Source organism: Lagopus leucura, unplaced genomic scaffold (assembly GCF_019238085.1).
Source record: "Lagopus leucura isolate 7727_CA_CO unplaced genomic scaffold, USGS_WTPT01 Super-Scaffold_100004, whole genome shotgun sequence".
NCBI classification, from domain to species: domain Eukaryota; kingdom Metazoa; phylum Chordata; class Aves; order Galliformes; family Phasianidae; genus Lagopus; species Lagopus leucura.
Genome location: NW_024962264.1, coordinates 34,668,419 through 34,695,096, shown reverse-complemented (window position 1 = coordinate 34,695,096; position 26,678 = coordinate 34,668,419). Strand labels below are relative to the sequence as shown.

Sequence of the window (26,678 nt, the reverse complement as noted above, 5' to 3'; positions counted from 1 at the left end):
TTACTGACAGGAAAAGCCGCCAGCGGAGCGCTGCGGATACGACTGTCGTTGGGCCGGGCCCAATGGGCCGGGCCCAATGCCCCCGGCCCGGTCCCCCGTTGCCCCCTGCGCCGCCGCTCCGGCCGAGCTCCCCACCAACATGGCGGCTGCCCCAGCACCACACGCAGCCTCCACGCGCTCCCGTCGGAACAGGGGGCGGAAGTGACGCGCAGGCGGGCGCCCGGCGAAACGGGTGGCGGTCGGCGGTGGCGTGGAGATGAACAGCCGCCTGCAGGAGATCCGGGAGCGGCAGAAGCTCCGCCGGCAGCTCTTGGCTCAGCAGGTAGGGGCGGGCGTGGGCCGCGCCGAGTAGGCGCGCCGAGAGCTGTAGCGGAGTCGGGTTTGGGTCGGGCCGGACCGGGCCCGGGTAGGGAAGCTGGAGCGTGCAGGGCCTGTCCTTTCCCTCTGGGAAGGGGGAGCGAGCGCCTGGTGCGGCGGTTCCGTTAGCGGCTCTGGGGCGGCCGTTGGGACGGGGCGGGGAGGAGGCAGGTAGGCCTGTAGGGTTCTCGTGGCCGTGCTCTAGAGCCGCTGCCGTCCGATCTCAGTTTTGTATTATTTGCGTTGCTGTTTCGTCTTTTTTTTTTTTTTTTTTTTTTTTTTTCTTCCCCTAATCGGTGGTAACTTTGGCTTGAATTTGGCTCGTCTTTTGTTTTTTTCAGTTAGGAGCTGAAAACGCAGACAGTATTGGTGCTGTGTTGAACAGCAAAGATGACCAGCGAGAAATTGCTGAAACAAGAGAAACCTGTAGGTATGTATCAGCACACCATTTCTGTCAGAAATACAAGGAATACAGGGAAAGAGGATGAGATAACTTTCCAAAAAGCCAAGTAAAACTTAAGTAAAAACATACAGTGTAGTGAAAGGTGATGCTTCAGTTACTACTCAAATCTGGATAAAGTGTGTAGGGTTTTAAGCAATGATTTCTAATATCAGTTTAGAAATCAAAATTAACTTTTGCCTCCTATGTTGAAAAGTTACTGTGGAACAAAACCGAGGTGATTGTTATGGTATGCTGTGTGCACTGTCCTTTATGATTTGCTCAGAGCAGCTGCAGAGCAGTTTAGATGAAAGGATCTGTGTGGTAGAGGTGGTAGAAGTGTTTAGTTGAAAACTGGGCCAAGTACCTAGTGCTTATTGATTCTCTCGTGTAACAGTGATTTTCTTGTGTGAGCAGGTCTAATTTTGGGTATGTGCTACCTCAGGTAAAATAAGCTGTGCTTTTTAAAGTAGAAGAACAAGGACAGAATATAACTGTTTGGGGAGTTCAGTCATTGGTTGTACTTGTCTCAAGTATTCTGAGCGAGAACAGACTTCTCATGTATGAAATTTCAGAATCATTTCAAACTAACAGAAGCATGCAGTCAAGACAAATCACTGGAGATTTCTGAAATATTCTCTGAAGAGATAGAAACTGTTTGATATGACAATTTTTTGTATGTTTATAGGGCTTCTTATGATACTTCTGCACCAAATGCAAAACGCAAGTATCCAGATGAGGGAGAAGCTGATGAAGAAGAGATTGAAGAATATAAGGTAAGAAGAAATAACTTTTTTTCTCTGGTGTTTATGGCCTCTTGAGGGACATATAAAATGTGTGTATGTGCACATGTAAAAATAACTGGGATGTGTGTAGATACCTTAAAAATATTCATGAGAGCTGAAGTAGTCATAAACCATACGCCATCATATTGGAAAAGTCATGGCAACAGGTGAAGTCCCTAATAACTGGAGAAAGGGAAACATCACTCCTGTTTTTAAAAAGAGTAGTAAGGAGGAACATCATGAAATGGATCCTCCTGGAAGTTATGCCAAGACATATGGAGGACAGGGAGATGACTAGGGATAGCCAGTGTGGTTGCACCAAGGGCAGATCGTGCCTGGACAATCCTATGGCTGCTCGCTGTACAGTGACTGTTTCAGTAGACGAGGGAGGAGCTGCTGATGTCATCTACCTGGACTTCTGTAAGGCCTATGATTCAATTATTGCACCTGAATTAGAAGATATGGGTTTGGTGTCTGGGCTGTCAGGTTAAAAAAAAAATTGGTTGCATGGCTATGTCCAGAAAATTAGTCAGGAGTTCAGTGTCCTTATGGAACCCAGTAACAAGTGGTGTCCCTCAAGGACCTGTGCTGTCATGAGTAGTACTTAGTACTTTCATCACTGGCATAGAGAAAGAATTGAGTGTGTCTTCAGCAAGTTCGTGAGTGACACCAAATGGATTGGTACAGTTGATACGCTAGAGAGAGAGGATGCCATCTCGTGGAACCTTGACTGGCTTGAGGAATAGGCCCATGTTAACTTTTGGAAATTCACTGCTGCCAAGTGCAGTGTGGAAGAAGCCAACTGGAAGAGGCATTCCAAGGAAGCTGTGGGTGCTGCATCCCTCAAATTGCTCAAGGCCAGGCTGGATGGGGCTTCGGGCTACTTGGTCTAGCGCTTGGAAGTCTAACCTTTTGGCCTAATCCTAACCTTTTGGCTTGCCTGGGCCGCACTGTGTGAAGAGGAATTTTCTTGGGCCACACATAAAATGTGTAACATAGTTAAATTAAGTTTTGGTGTTTATATGCATTATCTTTAAATATCGTGTTTTTTTAGTTAAAATATAAAGTTGGTGGGATATTTGACCTTGGTTTTGTGAAACTAATGTATGAGTCTAGATCACTGAATGGTGGTTGCAGTTCTTAAGATCTCAAGGTATTCATCAGACATCTTTGAAATACAACTCTTCCTGTGCAACATCCTTGAAAGTAGTTGTTCACTAACGCACGTACTGCCAAAAAGCAATGACATGAATGAAACGTGATTGTGAAGTGAAAGGTATTTTTCTCTGATAAGATATGTCTTACGAAAGTCTGGTAAAGAGGCACGATCCAATTTTTGAGTTGAATATCTGATTTCAACTTGATAAATTTCATTTGAAAATTTGAGGGTAATGTATTTATGTCAACTGAAGATTGACTTGAAAATATATTAAAAAATTGATTATTTTTCAGCAATCTTAAAACTTATTCTCAAATTCCTTTATTAAAGCAGAAAGCATATTTGCATATTTTTTCTCTGTTCTTCGGACTGTCATTTGCCATTACTTGATTTAACCCTGCTCTGCATATCCTCCCCATGCTGGTTTTATCTCGGAGGGTGCTGATCAGTGTTTTGTTGTTGATGAGTGAAGGGTGCACCACTAGGCAGGGAGCAGAGCCACTGCTATCATGGCACAGGGCAGGGAGTGGACTGCAGGGTGGGCTGATCTGGGCTGCATGCTGCCCTTGGGTTGGAGGTCTGTGCTCTAGTGGGAGGTAACGTTGTCTGTGTTAGGGATGTTGGACAAGATGATGATCAAGGAGCCCTTGAAACCCAAAACACTGTGACTTTATATATGTCCCTCACTGACATCTTCCTCGATGTCTTCCACTGTAGAGATCTGAGAGAACCAACATGATTCTCTTCAGACATGGCTTACTTAAGTAATACCTACAGTATTGAACTGTTGTTTGGAGAACCTGTTGTTTGGAGGCTTAATTTAGATCAGCTCCTTGGAGAAAGTATGTTATAGTGATAGTGTCCCCAGGGAATGGCAGTATATATTATTGCTGTTTGTCTTATTTTGGAAGAGGTGATAAAATGTTTGTTTAGCCAAGCACATACACAAAAAAATCAAGCAAAATTTGTGCTAGAAGCTTGCATTTAATAAATGGTATGGGCCATTGAATGAGATATGGGGAAGTTTGAGGAGGTCTTCCAGCCTCCCTGTTAAGTGCAATATGATGTCTTCAATGAACAGAAGACATATAGGATCCTAAGAGAGGGGTAATAAGAGGCTTGGTTTGGGGTGTGAATTAAGTATCCAAAATACTGGGAAAAGCGCAGCTTAAAAAAAAACAACCCAACCCTATGGTCATTAAGAATGAGTGGTTGTCAAACTTTCATGCCTTTCATTTTTCATGTAATCTTCTACGAGTTGTTTCATAGCTTTCTCTTTTAATCTAATGTAAAGTTTTTGTTAACATGAATGATGGAGAAAGGAGTTAAAGAGAAGAGTGATTATGGTAAAGTTATCTTTCTAATTTGCTTTGTATCTTGTTGTAGCATGTCTTCCCTTTTCCTTTCTGCTTTATCCTCATAACCTTGCTTGATTATGTAGAATGGATCAAGGTCAGCTTATTTATGAAATAATGTCTGCTGTTCCCTTGCACATCTAAAAATAGAAGTTTTTTAAATTTGTGGGCTTGGTTGTGTTATGCTTGTCTCTAGATATACAAAGTTTTCCATAAGACTGTTGTAATAAAACCAAAAGTAAACGTATGAAGGGACTTCTTATTTTTTGTTAGTCTGTCTAAGTGGAGAGTTTTTGTGTGCTAAGTGCTGGTCTGTACATCTTCTAGCAAACTATCTAAATAACAGTCTGAAAAGGATTTTCAGAGTGCGTGCAATGTTTGTTAAGTTGTGTCTCCTTGTAATGAGTGTGTCCAGAACCAGGTGAGTGCACCAAGCGTGGCCTGCTATTGCTGATTAGAGGAAGGATCACCTGTGGTGACCTGCTGGCACAATACTGTGTAGCATGTGACTAAACAGCTTTTTTTTTTTTTTTTTTTTTTTTTCTTCAGGAATCCTGAAATATTCATATGTAAGTCACTCTAGCTGTCAAAGCATGTGAATCCTATTATACACACACAGAAGACTTACCCTGTATGGGCTGCTATCACAAACAATCAAGCTCTTTCTGTTTTGTTGGACTTGAAAAACGATACAATTTCACATCAACTTCAGTCTAGCAGATGATTAGATTTAGTGAACTTGAAACCTGTAAGTTAAAAATCTATAATGGAGCCATCAGCTGTTTCTGCAGACCTCGTTAAGCCCATTTTGGCAAGGACATAAGAACTTAGTAAAATCCTCTGTGTGTTTATGTAACCTTTTCATTAGTACTTAGAGCATGTTTAAATTTAGTCTTGTTATATGAGCTGGTATAAAAATCTAGATCTTTATGGTATCAAGCCTTACTAGATTAAATTCAACATGCCTTAGAAAGTTATAATGAACTTGATTGTCATTGTTACAGAAAACATTACATATTTATTGTTTTTATTTTTAAGGAAAATTAGAGGTAAATATTTTTGATGCAATGTGACTGGTGTGTCTATAAAAACCTGATTTGCAGTATTGTTGGGCTCTGTGTTCTGCTGTCAGTTAAACCTTCTGTAGTGGTTTAATTTTTTCTGTACCCAGACCTTAGATTTGGTGAAAATGATGATACTCTCAAACTTTACCTGCTCCAGCTGGAGTCTGGGCTTCTGGATGTAATTGCTGGTAAAGGTGGGTTACTGTGAAGGTAGAACATTGTCATTTGCTGCAATTCAACATGAAGACACTGGATGTGAACATAAAACCTTTAAATACTTGTATATGTAGTTGGATATTTCAAAGGGTCACTTCCTAGTCTTCCAAATGCCTTACACTGATGTTGTTTTCAGAGAAATCCGAGCTGTGACACTGACGTTCTCATTATTTGTGGGAAGTCTGAGAACAGCTTCTAAGCTGCTCTTGTGAAGCGTTGTTTTAATCTTCTCAGATGTTTTAGGAACTTCTAATGCAAAGAAGCATTTTTTATTGTGGTGGTGTTGTTGTTTGGTTGGTGTTTTGCGAAGAAGCAGCAAAATCACTTCTGACAGGCTCTTGGCAATAGCAGTTGAAGTATTCACAGGTAGGCCAAGAGTCAAATATAGAAAGAATAGAACTCACCCCATTGGTGAAGGAGATCTCTGAATGCACAGCGTTCTTTCTCAGGAAGTGGTCTAGGTCTAAGAGATACCAGTCCTTTAGTGGCTGGCTCTACCCTGGTCCACCTGTTCTGGTCACCCAGGGAGCACAGGTGCAAACAATTTGCCCGGCCTTCACCCCTTCTCCAGACCCACCCCTTCACCAGGTGCTCAATCACCAGTTCAAACCCTGACCTAACGGTTCCCTTGCAGCTGGTTTGTTCTATAAGATAAATGTTATAGTGGTGGTTCTTAATAAAGATTAGACTGATAGGAGAATAGAGAGCAACATAGTGAAAACACAGAATGTTTTTCAACAGGATGTTTTTCTTGATGAAATGTGAGGATTTCTTTGTATGGTTGAAAGAGTCAAAACTCTTTACCGGTACTTACCACTACTTGTGGAGTTAAACAAAATAAAAGAGTTGAAAGAAGACCACCAGGGTCTAGGCTCTGCTGAGTCCTGTCCAATGGCTCCCCGGGGAGGTGGTTGAGTCACCATCCCTGGATGTGTTTAAAAACCATTTGGATGTGGTGCTCAGGGACATGATTTAGCAGAGGGTTGTTAGAGTTAGGGTAGGACGGTCAGGTTGTGGTTGGACTTGATGATCTTTAAGGTCTTTTCCAGCCTGAGCAAGTGTATGATTCTATGACTGAAACATTTCATTGTTTCTTGTTTCTCTTGATTATTTGAAAAATAATAATAATAATAATAATAAATATATAAAATTATACAGAGTTTAACTTTTACATCATCATTTTCAAACTTGTTGCATATCAAGTATTGTGTCTTTACTGTTTCCCTATTAAATGCTATCCTGCCTTAGAAATTTTTTTTGAAACCTTTTGGGATTCAAAATTGTATTTGTCACAAGATTGTCATGAAGTACATTGAGATGGAGCTGTTAAATTAGAAGGTGGATTTTTTTACTGGATAGTTCCTGCTCTTAGGGAAGTCCTCTGCATCTCAGTTTTATCATCTCCTCTGTTTATATTCATGGTATTTTTTTAGCTGCGCTCTCTGCCTGAGCAAGTAAAATACAGTATTAATAAAGAAGAAAGGAAAGGCAGAACAAGGTGGTCTTGAAACTAGAAGAAATTGATTTTTCTGAAAGAAACCAACTTATTTTGTATGGTTCACAAGGCTGACTTTACAAATGCCAGAAGCAAAATAGGATAATAAAAGTAGAAATAAAAGTTATGCAAAATGAGTAAAAGTTTTTAAAAAATTGAAGTACAAAGACTGTTACATATTACTGCAATTTTCCTAACCTTACTCATTGTTACAGTAGCATCCAGCAGCTTGAAGCCAGATAATGAGGATGCTCCAGCTGTTGGGAGCTTTAGTCACTGATGAGTTCATGGGCTATGAGCAGACCATTTAAACTTCCCACTGTCAGATTGTCTTGGGCTCTGCATTGCAAACCATGGAGGTAGAGGATGTAGAGAGAGATGCTTCAGTGGCAGAAATGGATAATGAGTATTTTATGGCCAGAAAGTTCAGTCGTGGTTCTGAAGAGCTTCTGCAGTACTTTTGTTTTTGTGGCACTGTCACTGTTGTACTGACTGGGCGGTGAGGCAGTGGCACAGTCTGCTCAGAGAAGCTGGGGATGGATGCCCCGTCCCTGGAGCTATTCAAGGCCAGGCTGGAATAGGTCCTGGGCAGTCTGATCTGGTGGGTGGCAGCCCTGCACGTGGCAGGGAGTTGGATGGGCTTAGGCTTTGCATAGGCATCTAAGAGTTGTGATGCTCTGTTTTTCCCTTCGCCCATGTATGAATTTAATCAGTTTTGCTTGAGCCTGTATAAATGTCAGGTTTTAACAGTATCCTGTGGCAAAGAGTACCAGAGTTTCAACTTTTTACTAAGTACAAAAATACTTCTGGTTCAAATTTGTCCTCTGCCATCCTAACTTTATACAGACATTTTGTCACTCAGTTTCGGCAGACAGTAGCCTGTGACCTTGGACTGCTTTCTTGTCATTGTTCTGAATGTTGAGTACACCTTACTCTGTTGAATCATCCTAATTTTTAATTAGTTGTTAAGAAAACTTCGTGCTTCAGTATTGTAGTTAGCTTTTGTTTTCACAACAATAAAACAGATTTATTAATCGAGTACAAAAATATCTTGTATTGTTAATTTCATTTGGTATCTTCGCCCTTTGAAAGCTGATGTTGTAGGCTTTTTTGTTTGTGGCTGCAAGATTTTTTCAAATCCATTATGAAGGCATAAAGAGGACTGGGATGACTCAGAAGGACGTATTTAACAAGTGCTTACCATCAGGAGGCTAAGAATTAGAGAATGATAGGAGAGAGAAAACAGGTATAAGCTTGTGATCACATAAGCTGTTTTTAGTAAAGCTTGAGCTTTCTGCATATTTTCCTGAATAACACTTGCTGGTACATGTCTTCTGTTCTCTCCTTTTCTTTGTGAACACTGCTGCTGTTTCTAGTAGCATTTTTTCCTTTTTTAAAATTTTTTCAGTCTGGTTAAAGAAGAAATAAGACTGTTGATCTAACTTAAGAGTAACTGGGGGGATGCAGAAGGGAGATGAAAACTCACTTCTGAAATACCTGCTAAAATTAAGTTGATTTTAAGCTCCAGTTTGAAAAGAATGCAGAGCTGATCTCGTAATTTCAACAACTGGAGGGATCAAAATAGGGAGAACTATTTTTTGTTCTTATACGTCATAGGGTAAATGCAGAGATAATAACAGCCTTCTCCATAGCTTTTGACTTTAATATGTATGGTGAAGAGGAGAGTTATTGTAAGAAATCTGCTTCTCTATCTTTTCTTTTACTTCAGTGTCTTAAAGTCTCTTTATGTTTCAGCCTCAAGATGGCTTTTCTCCTCATGTGAAACACTATATTAACTGATTAAAATTTCTGTAGTAGTCAGCAATGTGTGAGAGTATCTACTCAATACGGTAGATTGTGTTATTCAGTGAGTCTTTGGTTTTATTTATGCATAATGGGCTCTCTCAGGAAGAACAGCAAAACAGTAATATGGGAGTGAATAATTTTTTTTTATTTCTGATCTCTCTGTGAATTCTACATTGGAAGTTCAGAGTATGTCAACATGGCAGGTCTCTGAACTCCAGATATCTGATGGTCAATTGGTGACACACTAACTAGGAACAAATCTGTGATAAAATTCCTCTTTTCTTTTCATTTTGAGACTTCTGGGTTGGAAGTTTTAAGTTAATTTTAAGAACAGTCCAAACGAAATACCAGCTTGTACTGTGTAGTATTTCTTCAAAGTGTATATTGTAACAGATTCATATAGAGAAGATGGTTTCAGCTGCTAAGATTGAAACAGAAGAGATGTTCAATAGATATAAATGTTGAAATGTTCTACTAGTGAAGAACTGCAGCAGAATCTCTCTCTTGCTTTAATTCAAGGAGTAAAATTTGAGGGGACAAAAATTTCATATAAAGTAGTGCCTATGCTGTCACAGCCTGGAAATGAGTATTTTTATTTTCCTCTCTGAGGCTTTTCCAGTAACTTTGTTCTCAGTGATGAGAGGCAGACCTTTTTGCAATTGGTCATTTCCCCCTATGCCCAAAATCTGAAACCTGTTTGGAACTGTCCACGATGCACTGTTGCAGGAGACTTCCATTGAGAAGCAGATTCATAGTCAGGAAGGAAACAGCATGATCTCACACTCCTATGAAATCTGTTTTACTTTCCAGGATGAAGTAGAACTGCAGCAAGATGAAGAGAATCTACCCTATGAAGAAGAGATTTACAAAGATTCCAGTACCTTCCTTAAGGTGAGCAGTTTTGCAATTAGAAGAATAGGTAAAGGTATACTGCTGTGTTAAATTATTCATGCAATTGATTGTATTTGAAACACAGCCTTAAAGGCTGAGTGAAGGAGTTAACTGCAGTTCACAGGTACGAAAGTTTCCTTGTGAAACACACAACTGTAACAGTGAGCAGTAGCAATGCTGAGTCTAGTTGGAGGTGAAAAGCAGAATGACAGTTCTGATTAGTTTAGCTAATAAAGGCATGTTAAGAAAAAAATTAGCCATTTTCTCGTTTTTCAGACTAACACATTGCAGCATGTGTTCAGTTATCTCTCTTTACAACTCAATGAACTCCTTTTCCTTAGGGTACTCAGAGCTTAAATCCACACAATGATTACTGCCAGCATTTTGTGGATACAGGACATAGACCCCAGAACTTCATCAGAGATGTTGGTATGTCATAGTATTGACTGATGCTACTATGCCTCTTTTTTATTCATTGTCACTCCTTCCCATTTTTGATTTCTTGTAGTTACTAGATGATGTACATGTACCATAGTTTTGTCCCTCTGTGTACATACATATCAATGTATAAATTCATACAAATGACTTTTTTATCATAATCTAGGAAGTAAGCATTACCAAGGGGCTATCTTGGAATTTCTTTGAAAGTATTTAACGAGGAAAAGTTTTTCAAAGCAGAGCTCTTGTTATTCCATAAAGCAGACAAGTTTAATGAGCAGACTTTGAAACTTTTGGAAATTTGTAACTCCTGTAGTTCAGCCATTCCTGGGTTGCGTTACTTCCAAGAATTCGTGTAGCATGTAGAGTACAGATGATACTGAATTATTTAATGTATTAAGCAATATGGATAATATTTACTTAATAAACTTCTGACAGCTCATTAGAAGGCTCAATGTACTAGTGAGTCTAGAGGATGTCATTTATTAATTTTACTTTCATCTGGCCCTTGCTGAACTTTGAACAAAACAGGACACCTCTCTGCAACATTGTCTGAAACATTGTAGTCAGCCCATATTTTACCATATTTGTGATTGTCGGGGTAAGAATGGCATGTTGATAGGTGCCAGCCCAAAGAGGTTTTGTTTGCCTGTTGAGGCAGTGTTAGTTTCATCGTGAACACTTCCGTAAAATACATCTGCTGCATCTGGATGTTTAATATTAAAACTGGCTCTTTTGACTCAATTAAGTCTTTATTTAAAAAGCATCTGGGCAACTGTTACACACTTGCAATAGTTATGTGTGGTTTTTGGAAATCAGTAGGCAGAGAGTACATCAGCCTATGTTACTTACTTTTACTTTTTATCTGTTGTTTAGCTGATGGTGACCAGTTTCCATTTCCGCTGGTCAGGAGTATTTGATTTCCACTGGCTGCAGCACTGGATATCAGATCTGTTTTTAAGATGTGAGATACTTGAGAAAAAAAAGGAATTTTTTTTTTTGTTCTCTTATGTACAAATAACAAGATGGCAATGTTACATACTAAGAACTTTTTGTTTACCAGTGTGATGTGAGATTTGGGAGTTCACAAGTTTGAAGTAAAGGAGGAGGAAACTGTTTTTGTTTTTCTCTCTCCATTTGAAATTGTTAATAGGAATAGTTAGTAGGATCATAGAGCTTTATAAGCAAGTTGAATTGATGTGTCTTGAGGACTGGGATATTTACATTTTCAGCTTATGCTGAAGCTGTTGTTCACAATAACAAATATACTGGTTTGGGTAATGTTTTTGGAAAGGAAATGCAGTATACTGAAATTGTTTTACTTGTGGGTTTTTTTGTTTTTTGTTTTAATATCTTTTAATATACTGCAGAAAACCTCATTAGGGTTTTCCCCTGTGCATTCTGTATGTATGAAAGGTGTGAAAATTAGCAATCATAGAGCTAAGTCTAGGAATTCAATAAATAAGTCTAGAAGTCTGATAAGTAAACATACATAGGTTCAAATCTCCATGAGTTACAGGAATTACCAAAAGGTTGTATAAGGGAGGCACATGTATGAGGGAACCAAGTACAATCCAGTTGCCGTTGTAGAAATAGTCTTCAAAGATCAAGACTACTAGGAAATAATGAGTGTTAATTGTATCTTAATATAAACTTATGGATGGAAAGAATGAGAAAATAATTTTCTCTCATCATTCTTCCTCTCATGGTTTAAATGAGAGATTGTTTTCTTCTGATAAAAGGTGTTTTGAATTCTTGATCACTCCAGAGAAGGTTAGAACATTGAGACTGAATTTGATATCCTCCAGCAACATTAATCTTAATTAAGTGGGCAAAGGCAGGAGGCTTTTGTATAGTACTGCACAGAAAACTGCTTGAAGGGTTTGTTTTGTTCTAACAAAAATAAAATGAGGCTAAGTATTAACGTGTTAACTTCATGTTTTCTTCTTCTTAGGCTTAGCAGATAGGTTTGAAGAATATCCAAAACTTAGAGAGCTCATCAGATTGAAGGATGAGCTGATATCTAAATCTAACACTCCTCCCATGTAAGTGTTTGTGTGGAAAACACCCTTTCTTCTCCAGACTGGTTTGAAGTTAGCTGTCTGCTTTGCAAATCCTTATCTTTAGTGCCTGTTCATAGTTTACATTTTCTATTTCTGTTTGTATATACAAATTAATCTGTGGAAACTTCAGAAGACTAAAATCAGCTTGTTTTCATTATTTTAATCTAGATATTGTAGTATGTAGAAAAGACTTTCTAGAGTGTAATTATAGTATCTGAAGCTTTGTTGTTTTAAGACTGAGCTGCCAACTGGTTGGATGGCATTCATGTATTGGGAATGAAAATATATATACCAGTGATCACAGATCTCTTCATCATGTAGTTTGCAGTAACAACACAACCTTAAAAAAAAAAAATGCCCTCAATATAACCTTAGTTGTTCCTTTAAGCATTTCTGCGTAATATTCAGCTGTCATCTTAGTATCCCTCAATCAGACATTACCATATAGTTTAAGAGGAAAAAAGTTTTGGTTGACAGGAGGTAATTCAGAACTAATAGGACAAATCACCTCTCAGTTTTTGCTGAATGTTAGACTCAGTGTAAGTGTGCAGCATGTTACAGGAGTCTGAACTTTATGCTTTTAATATATTGCAGTCCTAATCAGCACCCAGAAAAGCAGTATTAGTAAGTCCCATTAAAAACCTCAAATAAGTGATCTGAATGACTGATACACAAACTACAGAACACAACTTGCTATTTTTAAGTTTGTGGGTGTTGTTTTGTTTTTGGGTTTATTGGTTGTTTTTTCTTTTGCTTCTTAAACTTAAAGCGAAAAAGGGAATAATGAATAATTGAATGCTGCCTGCTGATAGCTCCAATTAAAGTCATGAAACAACAATCTCATCCAGATATCTTTTTGGGAAGAAGGGTGATGGTAGCCTGCTAATCAAATTTTGTAGATCTGAAGGTATTGGGGAAAAGATAGCGATACAGCAGTGACTGGTGGGAACGTGTGGATGCCAGGTGTAACAGTGGGATTGAATCTCCAACCCTCCTGCATGCATGGGATTCATGATCCTTGTGGTCCCTTCCAGCCCTGGCCATTCTGTGATTCTGTGATAAAGAGCATGTTAGGAACCTGTGCTTCTGCTATGGGTAGAGAAATGTATTTTTGCTAAGTGAAAAGTAACCACATTTCCAGTACTCAGAATCTTCTGAACATAACATAAAGTAAATGACAATTCTAAGAATATGCCATTTTTGTGAAGTAATCTGGAAGTCTGTTGCTCTGTCACTGAGTGCTGGCTTCTTAAATGTTAATGTTTTCTGCTATGTAGTCCATGGTTGTACAAAATGTTCAAGGATTCTGTACTAGATACTGCTGTACAGTCTGTCTGGGCATCTGTTTCATGCTTGCTAAAGGAGAATCCTTGACTGTTTATTGAGAGAGAGGGCTATGTTTAAAAAACCCTAATGCAGCAGCATGCACTGCAGGTTAAGCAAGGACATGTTATGTATCTTGCTTGGTTTTAGTGCATTTATGCTTTATGAACTAAATAAGAGACCTCCTCCTTCCCCCTTACCTTGCTACGCAGAAATGCTGCGTGAAGTGTAATTTTCAGAGTGTTGTTATAACTTCTTCAAGGAGTTGGTCAACTTTTGTTTAAATAGGTACTTGCAAGCAGACTTGGAAGCTTTTGATATTAGGGAACTGAAATCCAAATTTGATGTGATTCTCCTGGAGCCACCACTGGAAGAATACTATAGAGAGACTGGCATTACTGCAAATGAGAAGTGCTGGACCTGGGATGATGTAAGTATTGCAGTAAAAAAGATCTTGTGCATGTACCTAAGGAAATAGCTGGAGAAACGTAATTTGTAGCAGAAAGTATTAGAGGTGTTTAAATTAAAATTCAAAACAAAATGACAAGGTTTTTTACGAAAACTTAATGTTTTTATCGTGTGTGCCTACAGTATTTATGTTAACAGACTTCTTGTTTCCCCTTGCAAGGAATTTTGTGAATTAGAAGTACTGTTTTGTTTTTGCTGAGCCTGAACTGAAAACTGAAACGTAAAAACAGATTTTTTTTCTCCGCCTCCAAATTCTGAGTTTTCTTTTTGATTTCGGCTGTTGAAATTCACAGTATCTAGTGTAAATATTCCCTTGTTTCTTGAAGAGACTTCTGAAGTATACTTTTTTATGCATTGGTTTTTAGTCTAAAGAGTAGGTGAGTATATGTTGCTGACGTACCTCCTTTCTCCAGAATACTGATCAGGTATGAAACTTAGTAATCCAGTTGTAATCTTGAGAGTCCTGAAAAGAAGTTCAGTCTTACCTTTGAAGTTTGTTTCATGTATTTATATATTCCTTTGCAACTTATTTGCCTAAAAGGCTTTTTGAAGCCATGTTAATTTCCATCCCCCGTTTGGGTGTAAGGAGAAATATTAATATGTAAGATACGATCTCTTTGTTTTATTGTGCCCCAAGGAACTGAGTTCCAGAAGTTTTAAATTCTTCCTATAGTAATGCATATACATTAATGAAGAAAATGCTTAAAGATTTGCTGACAAGTAACTGTTCCATATTGAAAAGGAAGCAATAGAGTCAGCTCTAGAAAAGCAAGATGAGGCCTACAGGCACTGAAGTGCTAGATGTCATCAAGCACAATTGGATGACACAAAGCATGTTGACAAGCTTGAGTAGTCCTTCACTTGGATATTGAATATGAAGTCTTACTGTACAAATTCTGAGTGCTGAAAAGCTGGTCCTAGTCTGATTTGGTAATACAAGCAGAGCAGTGAATTGAAGAAGTTACAGCTGAAATTTTCTGTGTGCTGTGCAGTTTGGAGGAGGGGGTGTTGACTTCTTTTCAAGACTGGATTTAGTTTGTTCTGTAGGCTGAAACTTCACAAGTGAATCAGTCAAACTAAAGGTTCATATGGACAGTACAAAATTCAGTCCACCTTTAAGGAATGAATTTGAAAACAAGGGCATTGATGCCTGTGATAATAGATAAGGTAACTTGCTTGTTAAGGAATAGGTAGTTTCTCTGTTAGCCATCCTCTTATTTCATGCAAAACTGGTGCCTGACAGTGTTGAAGGAAAAAATATTCTGTCCTAACAAAAAAACTGGAAGTGTTGGAGTAAGGAGTCGTCCTCTTAGTCAGGAATTACATCCCTTCAAAATGCTTTATACATCTTATATATCTTCCCAGTGGCACTGAATGAAACTTGATTTGATGTGTTAGCAAGTTGCAGATGAATCTCTTCAATTTGTAATGAGTCACATATGCTTTCCATTTGAAGTTACTTAATTCTGAATGTTTCTTATTTGTCATTGGTGAACTGCTGTCCCGATAAATTTGTTTGGTTTTTTTTCCTTGAAAGTGAAAATGGCTGGCACATCTCTTCTGCATGGTAACAGGAATTAAGCTGTGGGTGTGTTGGTTATTTTCTTGTTTTTTTGGGTTTTTTTGTTTGTTTGTTTGTTTGTTTTTTTTAGTGTGTCTTCACAAGCTTCCCAGGCGTGAGTGCAGGGCTGAAAAGAATGAGACCATTGTTGCTCTGTTTTATTAAATCCTTTTGCTACCAAAGGAATGAAGCAGTGGTTTAGGGAAAACACACAAACATGTAGAGTGTGTTATTCTTTTAAGTGTAGCATCTTCTGTATAGATAGAACTTATGCTGAGAAGAATGATTAGTCTGGTCATCAATTACACTGGAAGTGCTGGAAGTGTGCACTTGTGTAGGTTACCTTGTCAGTACCTTACATGCTTTCTGGAAAACAATTTTAAGAAGACAGCCAAAATATAATGCTATCTAGATTTCCATGTTTTATTAAAGTGGTTCTTGATGGTTTTCTGTTTTAATGTTCAATACTTAACTATTTTTCCTCTTACCTGTGATTAAATCACAAAAAGTAAGAAATATTTAATTCAGAAATGCTTATCGTTTTTTTAGATCATGAAACTAGAAATTGAGGAAATTGCTGCCCCAAGGTCATTTGTTTTCCTGTGGTGTGGTTCAGGAGAGGGTCTGGATCTTGGCCGAGTGGTAAGAGTGTTTTAATTCAATTTATCAGGGACATATTTAAGAGTTTATTTTTATCATTCACTTTCTCTTTATAGAACTCTCAGCTGTAAATGCTCAGAGATGTTTTGTTACTGTAGTAGAGAATAATTTTAAGTGGAGTAAATAAATTTAAGTAGGGGTGGCATTAAATGTTTAGATACTAATATTTTCCAGATGAGCTGCTGTGGCTATGTGAGGAAGCATTGTTCTTTCATGACTTAAAAGCTGCGCTACTGTTTTGTTCTTGATGCATGCAGGTTACCATAGGAGTGGCTTGTCATGTTTAAATCATGACATTTAAAGCATTATTTGTTTGTTAAAAATAAATCATAACAGTTTTTTGCCAGAAGTGCTAGTAGAAGGGTGCTGTTATTTCATAAAGTAGGATACAATTTTGTGTGTAGCACTGTTTATTTTCAGGCATCACTTGGAGTTTAAGTAGATTTAATAAGTCTTAGCTCTATGAAGGTCAAGTACCCTAGAAGATCTTGGAGTTATAATCTTTGTGCTTGTTTTGGAGCTGGTGGAATATGAATTTCCAATAGGCTCTTATGCTGAAACATTTTCTTAGTTTGAACAGTGCTTTCTGTTAAGACAGCCATATGATATTGTTAAGGGACAACAAAGCAAGGTTACTAAACTGTTTGCTTTATAGTCTTATTTTGTCATTCTGAGGTTGGTTATGTTAGCTTTTTTGCATTGATTTTGATCACAGACATTCATAGCAGCCAGGCAGTTCTAGACCACAGTAACAGCCAAATGAGCTCGAGTCCTTAATGTCCAATTTCCTTCTTTTCCATGACTATGCTAGTAGGAATTAAGGGCTAAAAAGGCATATAAGCTTTTTGTTTTGTTTTTAAATGTAAGGTAAATCAGAAAGTGACAGCAAAGGCTTTTTATCTTCTATACAGAATTTTACTTCGATGTGAGTCACTACCAGGTTCCAGTCAAGCTATTCTTTAGACTGGTTCTGGTTAAATTTTTATGTGTCACAAGGTTAAAATAGAATTAAAAAAAAAGGTGATATATAGACGAGTCAGGGTGCATGTAAAACTTTTGTTTTGACAACTTGGCAAAATACAGTACAGTCATGCTAGGAAACTATTTATTTCTTCTGTAACAAATTTCTCTTCCAGGTACATTTTATGAAAAATCAAGTAACTGTATTCATTGTCAGTTTAGGTTACTTCAGTTTTTGATGTTGTATGATTGTTTTATGTCTGTTACATTTAGTGTCTACGCAAATGGGGTTACAGAAGGTGTGAAGATATTTGTTGGATAAAAACAAATAAGAATAATCCTGGAAAGACCAAGACTCTGGACCCTAAGGCTGTTTTCCAAAGAACCAAGGTAAAGATTTGGCTCAGCTTCTACTCTCTTCCTGTCCTGGCTCTTGATGCTAACCAAAGACCTGGTGCCTTCACAGCAGTTGGTGACCCATTTTCAGAAAGGTAGATAGCAGGACATCAATTCCTTTTTCACAAAGTGCATTATATGGAAATAAGCATGTTCTTAGGATGCATGGTGAATGAAGGGATGCATTCTGTTCCCTTCTTGACTTCACCCAGTGTGAAATATAGAGGTATCATCTGCATTTAACACGCTTGGTAAATTTCTGTTATCCTAAAAGTCATATGCTTAAACCTTGTTGAAGTATTGAAGGCTGCTGGAGCTGGTTCATAGATAGATGGAGCAGGAATGAAATCTTGAGAGTGAATATGCAAAATGCTGCAGTCACTCCGGTCTTCAGAAAGGGCAAGAAGGAAGACCCAGGTAATTATAGACCTGTACTGGTTCCCCAGTACAAAAAAGACAGGGATCTCTTGGAAGGAGTCCAGTGGAGGGCCACAAAGATGGTGAAGGGCCTGGAGCATCTCTCCTGTGAAGAAAGGCTGAGTGAACTGGGTCTGTTCAGCCTTGAGAAAAGAAGACTGAGAGGGGACCTGATCCAGGTCTATAAATATCTGAGGTGTGGGGGCCATAGTGGTGAGGCCAGTCTCTTTTCAGTGGTATGTGGAGACAGGGCAAGGGGAAACGGGCATAAGCTGCAGCATAGGAAGTTTTGTGCGCAACGGATGTGCGCAAGAACTTCTTCACAGTGAGGTGACGGAGCACTGGAACAGGCTGCCCAGGGAGGTGGTGGAGTCTCCTTCTCTGGAGATGTTCAAGACCTGCCTGGATGCCTACCTGTGCGACCTACTGTAGGGAACCTGCTTTGGCAGGGGGGTTGGACTCGATGATCTCTGGAGGTCCCTTCCAACCCCTACAATTCTGTGATTCTGTGATTGTAATGTATGTTGTTTTGTCTTCTGAGTGGTTCCAGTCATGGGTGAATAACAAATATCTAATCTTTTAGTAATGCCTCTTGTGTAATACACAAACCTATTTCCTAATTAGACTAGTGAAATTGTTGCTAGAGGAATGTCTTTTGATTGGAAGGAAACTTGGCAGTAGAATTTGACTGAATTTAGAGTTAAAATATAATTCACAGCTTTAAATATTTAAATTGATGTAGTCATGAAAAATAACTCTGGAAGATCAACTGATGGTTCTGAACGCAGATGTACAGCATGAGTCAGATCAGTTAGCATCTCCTGGCTTCTGACAGTGAGTGTGTCACAGAGCTGACTAGATCAATCTACGTCCGTGACAGGAGGCAACAGGCCGCTGCCCTCTCTCCCCCACCCCAGTCCCACAGAAATGGGAAGGAAGGAAGGGAAGAGAAGAACAGCGGCAACAATCTATAGAGGAAAACTTATTTACTATAATACTGGAATATAATATAATACAGTTTAATTGAAATTGAGATTAATAAATCAGACAAAATGAGAGAGAGAGTTCCCGGGACCGAGTCAAACCTGAAAAGCTTGGAACGGCCAGGAAAGCAGCCTCCAGCACCCACTGCCAGGCAGCAAGAGAGCGCCCCCCCCACCCGGAAGGGCCAGATCCCGTGACTGCTGTAATGTACAGGGATAGGTAGCTGGGATTGGGGCAGTGACACTTTAATGCCCCGTACACTACATGATGTTTTGATGTGGAATACTGAACTCCCCCAAAAAACCCATAAAACATGGAACCATGACAGAGTGTCCCGCACTAGTGACAGAGTTAGTCAGCTTAGTTTTAACTCAGCAGTTTTATAGGTACGTGCTGTAGAGTTTCTGTATTGGAAGAGATGCAGAGGGGGGGAAAAAAAAGAAAAGTATGCTGATTTAAGAGACTGGAATGTATCTTACTCAAGACCTTAGAAAAAAGCTAGTAGGATTAGTAAGTAATTATTCTGTGTATGTCTGGATGCAAGTGTGGCGGCGTTACTGAAGATAGAGTTGACTGATAAAGTGTCATTAACCTCAGGCTCATTCTGTGTTCATTAATCATTCATTAGTGCTAAACAGCCTCAACTCTCCAATTTGCAAGTTTTTTGGACTATAAGCTTCTATTTAAGATATCTTCTGTTTTTCTTTGGCTTGCATTTGTATTAATCTAAAGCTTGTTTGGAAGTATGATGTATTAGCTATAAACATTTTTAAGTGTGAGTACTGCATGTTTATTGTGTATAGTATTGCAAATATGTGCAGCTCGCCCATGAGGGAGAGGCTAAAACTGATACAGGAGGATTTAGACTCCATTTAGGCACTGCATTTGTTAACAGGAGAATAGATTCTGTTGTTAGGATTTTTCTGTTCATTGGAAGGTTGAGTTGAAGTCATGATGTAATAAATGTAAAAATTGAACTAGCTTGATTTGACTAAATGAATAGCTCTGTTGTTCAGGATGGATTTCCAACAGTTACAATATCAAATCCTATCTATTTGGGTTTAGATTAGGCATCTCCCCAGATGGAGGCTTTATGCCATGTCACCTTTTATAGAATCTAAGGTACTAATGAGTAGCAATTCATATGTTATAAAAATAAGACTTTGGATAATTCTAAAGGCTACATCTGTGAGGCTCTGCTTAATGGGTATCATATCCTGCTTTTCTGTTTAGTTACATTCAAGGTCCAGAAACCACGCAGCATCCACACAGTTGATCAGCTGCATGTATTTGATGGGTCACCTGTTCTTCCTTTCATATTTATTGCTAACTCTTAAAAACCCTTCCTGAAAGTCTGGAAATGATCACACATTATTGTCTGCAACTGTTTTATGGTCATACGGAGACACTTAGTAAATCAGTGTTTTATGATATCAGGGGAAAATAGTTTGTTTGAGCTTAGTATTCCTATAAACAGTACCTGGAAATGAACATGTAGAGCCTGCATTTTTGTCCTGTACTAGTTGAGGTACTGTTCCTAGTACCTCAAAGAAAGAAAGAACCAGTTGAGGTTCTTTCTTATTCATAAATCCTACAAACTAGTCAGTCCCACAGATCTTTCATGTCTTAGAAGAAAGGAAAGCAGTGCTTGTTACGCTTTGCAAACATTTTTTTTAATGCTGACAGGATTTACTGAGACTGTTTAGATAGTTTGATAGTGGTTTTACGTTTTTTGATGCAGTGTCTTCTAGATAGGAATCACAGAATTGCAGAGGCTGGAAGGGGCCTCTGGAGATCATCGAATCCAACTGCTCTGCAAAGCAGGCCCCCTGCAGCAGGTTGTGCAGGTGGACATCCAGGTCGGTGTTGGAACGTCTCCAGAGAAGGAGAATCCACAACTTCCCTGGGCAGCCTGTTCCAGGGCTCTGTCACCTTGATTGTGGGGAGGTTCTTACATACATCTGTGTGGAACTTCCTGTGCTTCAGTTTGTGGCCATTTCCCCTTGTCTTTTCAGTGGTGTGTAGGGGTAGGACTCTGGCCTTGTCCCTTTCCTTCCCACACCTTAGGTATTTATAGACATTGATCAGATCCTCCAGATCCCCTCTGACTCGTCTTCTCTCAAGGCTGAACAGACCCAGTTCGCTCAGGCTTTTCTCATAGGGGAGGTGCTCCAGGCCCTTTATTATCTTTGTGCCCCTCCCCTGGACTCTATAGAAGATCCCTGTCTTTTGTGTACAGGGGAGCCCAGAACTGGGCACAGTACTCCAGGTGAGGTCTGACCAGGGCAGAGCAGAGGGGGGGGAAGGATCACTTCCCTTAATCTTGAGCACTGAAACAACTTTCAAAATTTACGGTCTGCAAAAATTAGATCTGATTTTCACTGTTATATGACTGGGAGCTTTGAAAATTGTTTGTATGAATTAAGTTAGGATCAGAATGCTGATGAAATAAACTGTTCCCTCACTCTTACCTTTACCACACATACTGTTCAAGACCTGCCTGGATGCCTACCTGTGCAACCTGGTGTAGGGAGCCTGCTTTGGCAGGGGGGTTGGACTCGATGATCTCTGGAGGTCCTTTCCAACCCCTACAATTCTGTGATTCTGTGATTGTGACTTCTCAGCATTTCTAGCTTAAAGCTCCAATTTTGCTGTTATTGAAGTGGTCCAAATATTTTACTTCAACTTCTGTTTGAGTTCTTGTACTCTGTAGTGTAATTCACCAACCAAGCCAAGTAGCTTGAGCTACACTCTGCTTTGTTTTCAAAAGGCCCTGCTGGTAGTTTCAGCTTGTTCTGTTTTTCTAGTTCATGCTTCAGGACATTCTGTGTTTAAAAATAGGATCTACTCTGTCTAGAATTTCCTTTCCTCAAACATTAGGCATATGTGCAGCATGTGACAGGTGCTCTTCTTTCCTATGTATGTAGGAGCACTGCCTCATGGGCATTAAAGGAACCGTGCGTCGCAGTACAGATGGTGACTTCATCCATGCTAATGTTGACATTGACCTCATTATCACAGAAGAGCCTGAAATTGGCAATATTGAAAAACCTGTAGAGATTTTCCACATCATTGAGCATTTCTGCCTAGGACGACGGCGTCTTCATCTTTTTGGAAGGGACAGTACAATTCGACCAGGTACCTGTGATGTTTGTCAGTAGTTACATTTTAGTTTCCTTGAATAACCCTCTTCAGTATCTGGGACCACCTGACGAGGTCTGATGGAAGGTGAGAAAATAATAATATTTAGACTTAGTGCATGCTTTTTCTGTGAGGTTTTGCAGTAGCTGCAACTTCAGACAGTAAAATTATTTTATTTCACTAAGCTTTTTGAACAAGGAGTCATATGAGCCAGACTATTTGTCTTGGTTACTTTTCTGTAGTGAGCATCTACTAGGGAGTGAGAGAATTCTTCTTCCTGGCTGGAGAAGATTCCTAGGCAACTAACAATCCTAGTGTTCAGCAGCAGGGAAGACTTTGGCATCACTTGACAATTCTCCCATTGCTGTGATAGTACTTTAGTGGTATCAAGTATTTAGATAGTAAAAAGTGACTTCTCATCTAGTTAATGTTCTATCCCCCATGATCTGATAGCAGAAAATTTTGCTAGACCCTTAGATCTCACGTGCATGCCTTTCATACAGAACCATAACAAGCAATATTACAGTTATGGTTCCAATTTCTGCTATTACTGTTGCATATAGGAACAAGTCCGCATCGCAGGTTAAGATTACCACTGCTTTCTGGTTTTTTTCATAAATGTTTTTAGAAGTAAACATAGAACAATGAGAAGGAGCTTTAGACTTCTGTTTTCCCCATATCTGTAATTGAAAGTAAATGCTGAAATTGTTCAGTACTCTACTGGAGTACTGGACTGTGTGATTTCTGCCTTGTGAGGTCACACTTCATATATTTCCGTCCTACTGACCTTCAGCTTTTTGGAATTACTGTAGTGAAGTGAACATCACTGAAGCTATAAAAATCGAAATGTCTTTCTCACTACAAGACACAGTAGCAGATCTCTCTGCTTTTAAAAATATCCCAGAGAGATTTCCAGAGATATGTAATGTGTCAGACAATAGATTTCAAGGAGCTGTATTTTTAATTAATGTGAAGATCTTTCTGTCAGGAAGCCATGCTGTTTGGCAGGTCTGTGACAGCTATCACATTTTCAGAGTTTTTTTTAACCAGTGTTTTTCACTTATTCTGGTCTTCAATTCATCAGTGCGTATTAAAAAAAAAATATATCAGCTGACATTTAATTTTCCCCACGTTACAAGGGGTTATACTTTATAGGAGCATTGTTTCTTTTTCTAAACTGATTTTAAACTCCCTTGAGCATGGAGTCAGTCCTACTGTCAGTATCTCAAGATGCAGTCTTACGCTGAGTGTTTCATCTAGCATGGTAGAAAACACATATAAATGTACTGTTTGGATTGAAGGTCACCGCATTTTATTTGTCTTACTAGTCAGGTTTTTCAATTTATCGTGTACTTGATGAAGGAATTTCGCTGCAGGAGGATAGACTGCTGTTTCTGCCTTAAAATCTAATGTGGAATAGAGTACAAGTGCCCTGTATCTTTCAGTTACCCACGAGTATTTGAAGTGAGCGTATTTGTACCTGATGTTATGGATAGTGTGCTCATGCTTTGCACAGACGGGTTCTGTGTTGGTCTCTCAACAGTTATGGTACAGCGTGCTCCTTTGGAAATAAAGGGGAAGGAGGTGTGGACAGGTGAAAGTGTAGTGGTTGCTCTTGGTTTAGATTCTTCTTGCAGTTTTGTATAGCAGTGTTTCCCACTAATTAGAGACTAATTGTTTGGATGGCAGAGGAGAAATGGATACAAGTCCAACCATGGCCTGCTTGCTGAATGTGAATGCTAATAATACATACGATAGGAAACATTTGGGTTTTTTTATGGCTGTTGGAAAAGGAGCTGTATCAGTAGGTGAGCTGTAGGCAGTGTTTTACTTAAGATAATATCCAAGTGTTTTTTCACTTCTGCTCACAATACTATAGAGAAGTGAGAGAGATCATCAGCTGTTCTTTGATGAGCCCGTAGCATTGCATTGCTGGGATTTCTTCCTTGATGTGCATTGTTCTTATTTTTTTTCAAGTAGAAAAATATTATTTAGACATTACTTCAGTGCTGTTGTAGGTAAAGCCTTGTAAGTTACTGTCACACTGTTCCATATTTGTCTAATAGTCTTTTGTTTTTTAAATGTAATGGTTATCTTGCTACTGGATTGCATACTCTAAATCTCCTATTCTTTGTTCAAGAAGTTGGCAGAGCACAGTGCTCTTACCAATCAGCATTTTGAGTGTAGAATTACTCAGTTTTGAATTTGTGGATCTTCACAGTGCTTTGTGAACTGTGAAAACCTGAACAAACAGACATGGGTTTTTTTTTTTTGTGTTTCTTTGAATTCTTGTTTTCCTTAAAATACATTGTTGAGATCACTGAGCCACGTTTTTCTTCAGTAAGATGATGAACTAAAAATTAAATTTCCAGTGACATTTTCAAATGACCCAACCCAATTTTAGTTCATATTGCAAAGAAATACGAACGTACTTGATTTAAATGCCTGCCTCCTTGGTTCAAGTGGTAAAGCTGAAGGGCTCACTGACTGCTACGTTTGTACCTAAATGGATTGACTTAACTCTAAGCTCTGTTTGCGCATCATAGGATTCAGCAGCAGCATTGTTATTTTGTCTTCAGATGCATGTTTACAGCATGCTGTGCTCCTGGCTGTGCTGACTTGATTGGCTTTTTTTGAGACAAGCACCTTTTGAAAAAAGGCAGAAAAAGGAGAGGTGTAGGTTGTCTTTAAACTAGATGAATTTTTTTATCTGGTTTACAGTGCAATCTCAGCAGAGAAGCTGGAAGATGCAGCATAGGAACAGGTGGGAAGGGGTGTTGCAAAACTACAACCTGGATGTTCCCTCCCCAGCCCTCCACCCTGCAAAAAAAAAAACAAACAAAAAAACAACACAAAAAGCCATTACCAATTAATGTAAAATCAACTTTTATCAACTGTGACTTTCCTAGAGATGATCTTTTTCATTCTGTCCAATGTGTAGATAAGTATCTGTTCCTATCACTTGATGTTCACTTAATGGGAAAAAGGAAATTAAAGCCTCCAAGCATGACATTTGTTATTGCTTTCATTGACTCTGGTTTTGTTCCTTAGGATGGCTGACTGTAGGACCCACCCTCACAAACAGTAATTTCAATGCAGAAACGTACTCTTCATATTTCACTGCTCCAAATTCCCACCTGACTGGCTGCACCGAAGAGATCGAGAGACTTCGGCCCAAGTCACCACCACCCAAGTCGAAGTCTGACCGTGGAGGCGGTGCTCCGAGGGGAGGAGGAAGAGGTGGGACTTCAGCAGGCCGAGGAGAGCGCGGCAGAGAGAGGAACAGAACTAATTTTCGGGGTGAGAGGGGTGGCTTCAGAGGGGGACGAGGAGGTACCCACAGGGGAGGCTTCCCCACACGCTGATGACTTTTAGGAAATTGCTTCTTCCCCCAGTCCCTTGTCCCATCTCTGAATCTTCTTAATATTTCTTTTGCTAAAATGAATTATTATTGAAGCACAAGCTCCGTGACTTTTAAAATTATTTTTGGTGCAAGCAATTCCAAATAGTCTGCCTTCCAGTGACTGGCCAGGCAGATCACCTCACTTGGCAGCAGCACCTGAAGGTGCTAAACTGGGCCTCCTGACAGCTCTGTTTGTCAAAGCAGAGCCATCTCTTTAAACTGCAGATGAGACTGAAATGAAGATACTTGCTGTTCCTGTATTGCAAGTACTTGCAAGTTATGGGTTTTTTTTAACGGTAATTTCCTGCACAACATGGATTCTTCTTCATTCTTTACAGTTCCAGGTTTGGACTGACTTGCATTAATTTGGGGGATTAGGCATGAAATGCAGTTCTGAATTGCATGGCAGTGGCAGACTTATTCTCTTACTCATGGAAGAAAAACTGCTGTGTCAATATTGACACCAATTTTAACTTCTTTTAAACTAAGAAGCAAATAAATAGAGTTCTATTTTTTCTTATTTGGTTTAAGTTTCCCGAATTTTTCTTGGGAATAAGGAACAAGTTTTATGTTTGTTTTATGATGTATATGCACTCACTTTTCATGCCTATAATGGAGAGAGTGGTAATTCTGTGCAGTCACACGTTGTGTTTCATGAAGAGTAACAGGTTGTGTGTTTATATCCTGTCCGGAACTTCCGTGTAGGTCTGGATTGCTTCTTGAGTAAGGATTTTCACCCTACCTCTGTTAATAGTCATCATCTTCAGTAGGGAAGCCCAGTTTCATTGCAGAGCAATTGCACTGTGTATAATAGAAAGACCTCATCAGAGGCCATAGTGGAAGTGAGGTAATGCTATCAGTGACAGCTTCCTGAAAGTAATCACCTGAATGATGAAGTCTCAGCAACCAAACCAAGGATTTTGCTTTGCCTGCTGACCTGGTGTGGATTGGAAATAGACTATTGGTGATCGGGTCCAGAATACGGTATAGAAAGAAAGCAATTTGGTATGTACAGTACAGTACAGCACTTGTTTTTAGCAAAACTGCAACTCCGAACTTCCAGAACAACACTTGGCAGACAGAACAAATCTGGCTGTTGAAGTCTTACAATTCGTAGGTATGGATTTTGGAAAATTGGATTTTAAGTCTCAAAATGTTTATCTGTTGAAGTCTAAAGTAACTGTTCTGTACAGTAGTGAATTATTAAACTTGTTTATCAAAGCTAATGTTGAAATATTCTTGTTAATATTTTGTGAGTTTACTTTCTTAAGGTTTTTGGAATAAGTAAGTTTTATTG

General features: G+C 39.2%; 1 protein-coding gene across 1 annotated transcript; it reads left to right on the top strand.

Moving 5' to 3' along the window:
• The first annotated feature begins 207 nt into the window (after nucleotides 1–207).
• METTL14 (methyltransferase 14, N6-adenosine-methyltransferase subunit) lies at nucleotides 208–26,626 on the top strand. The gene is made up of 11 exons (XM_042870424.1): nucleotides 208–322; nucleotides 699–787; nucleotides 1,485–1,572; nucleotides 9,487–9,567; nucleotides 9,909–9,996; nucleotides 11,960–12,050; nucleotides 13,680–13,821; nucleotides 15,970–16,062; nucleotides 17,314–17,430; nucleotides 21,765–21,975; nucleotides 25,030–26,626. The coding sequence occupies exons 1-11, from the start codon at nucleotides 257–259 to the stop codon at nucleotides 25,341–25,343; spliced, it is 1,380 nt and encodes a 459-aa protein (XP_042726358.1). The 5' UTR covers nucleotides 208–256; the 3' UTR covers nucleotides 25,344–26,626.
• Nucleotides 26,627–26,678: the final 52 nt, after the last annotated feature.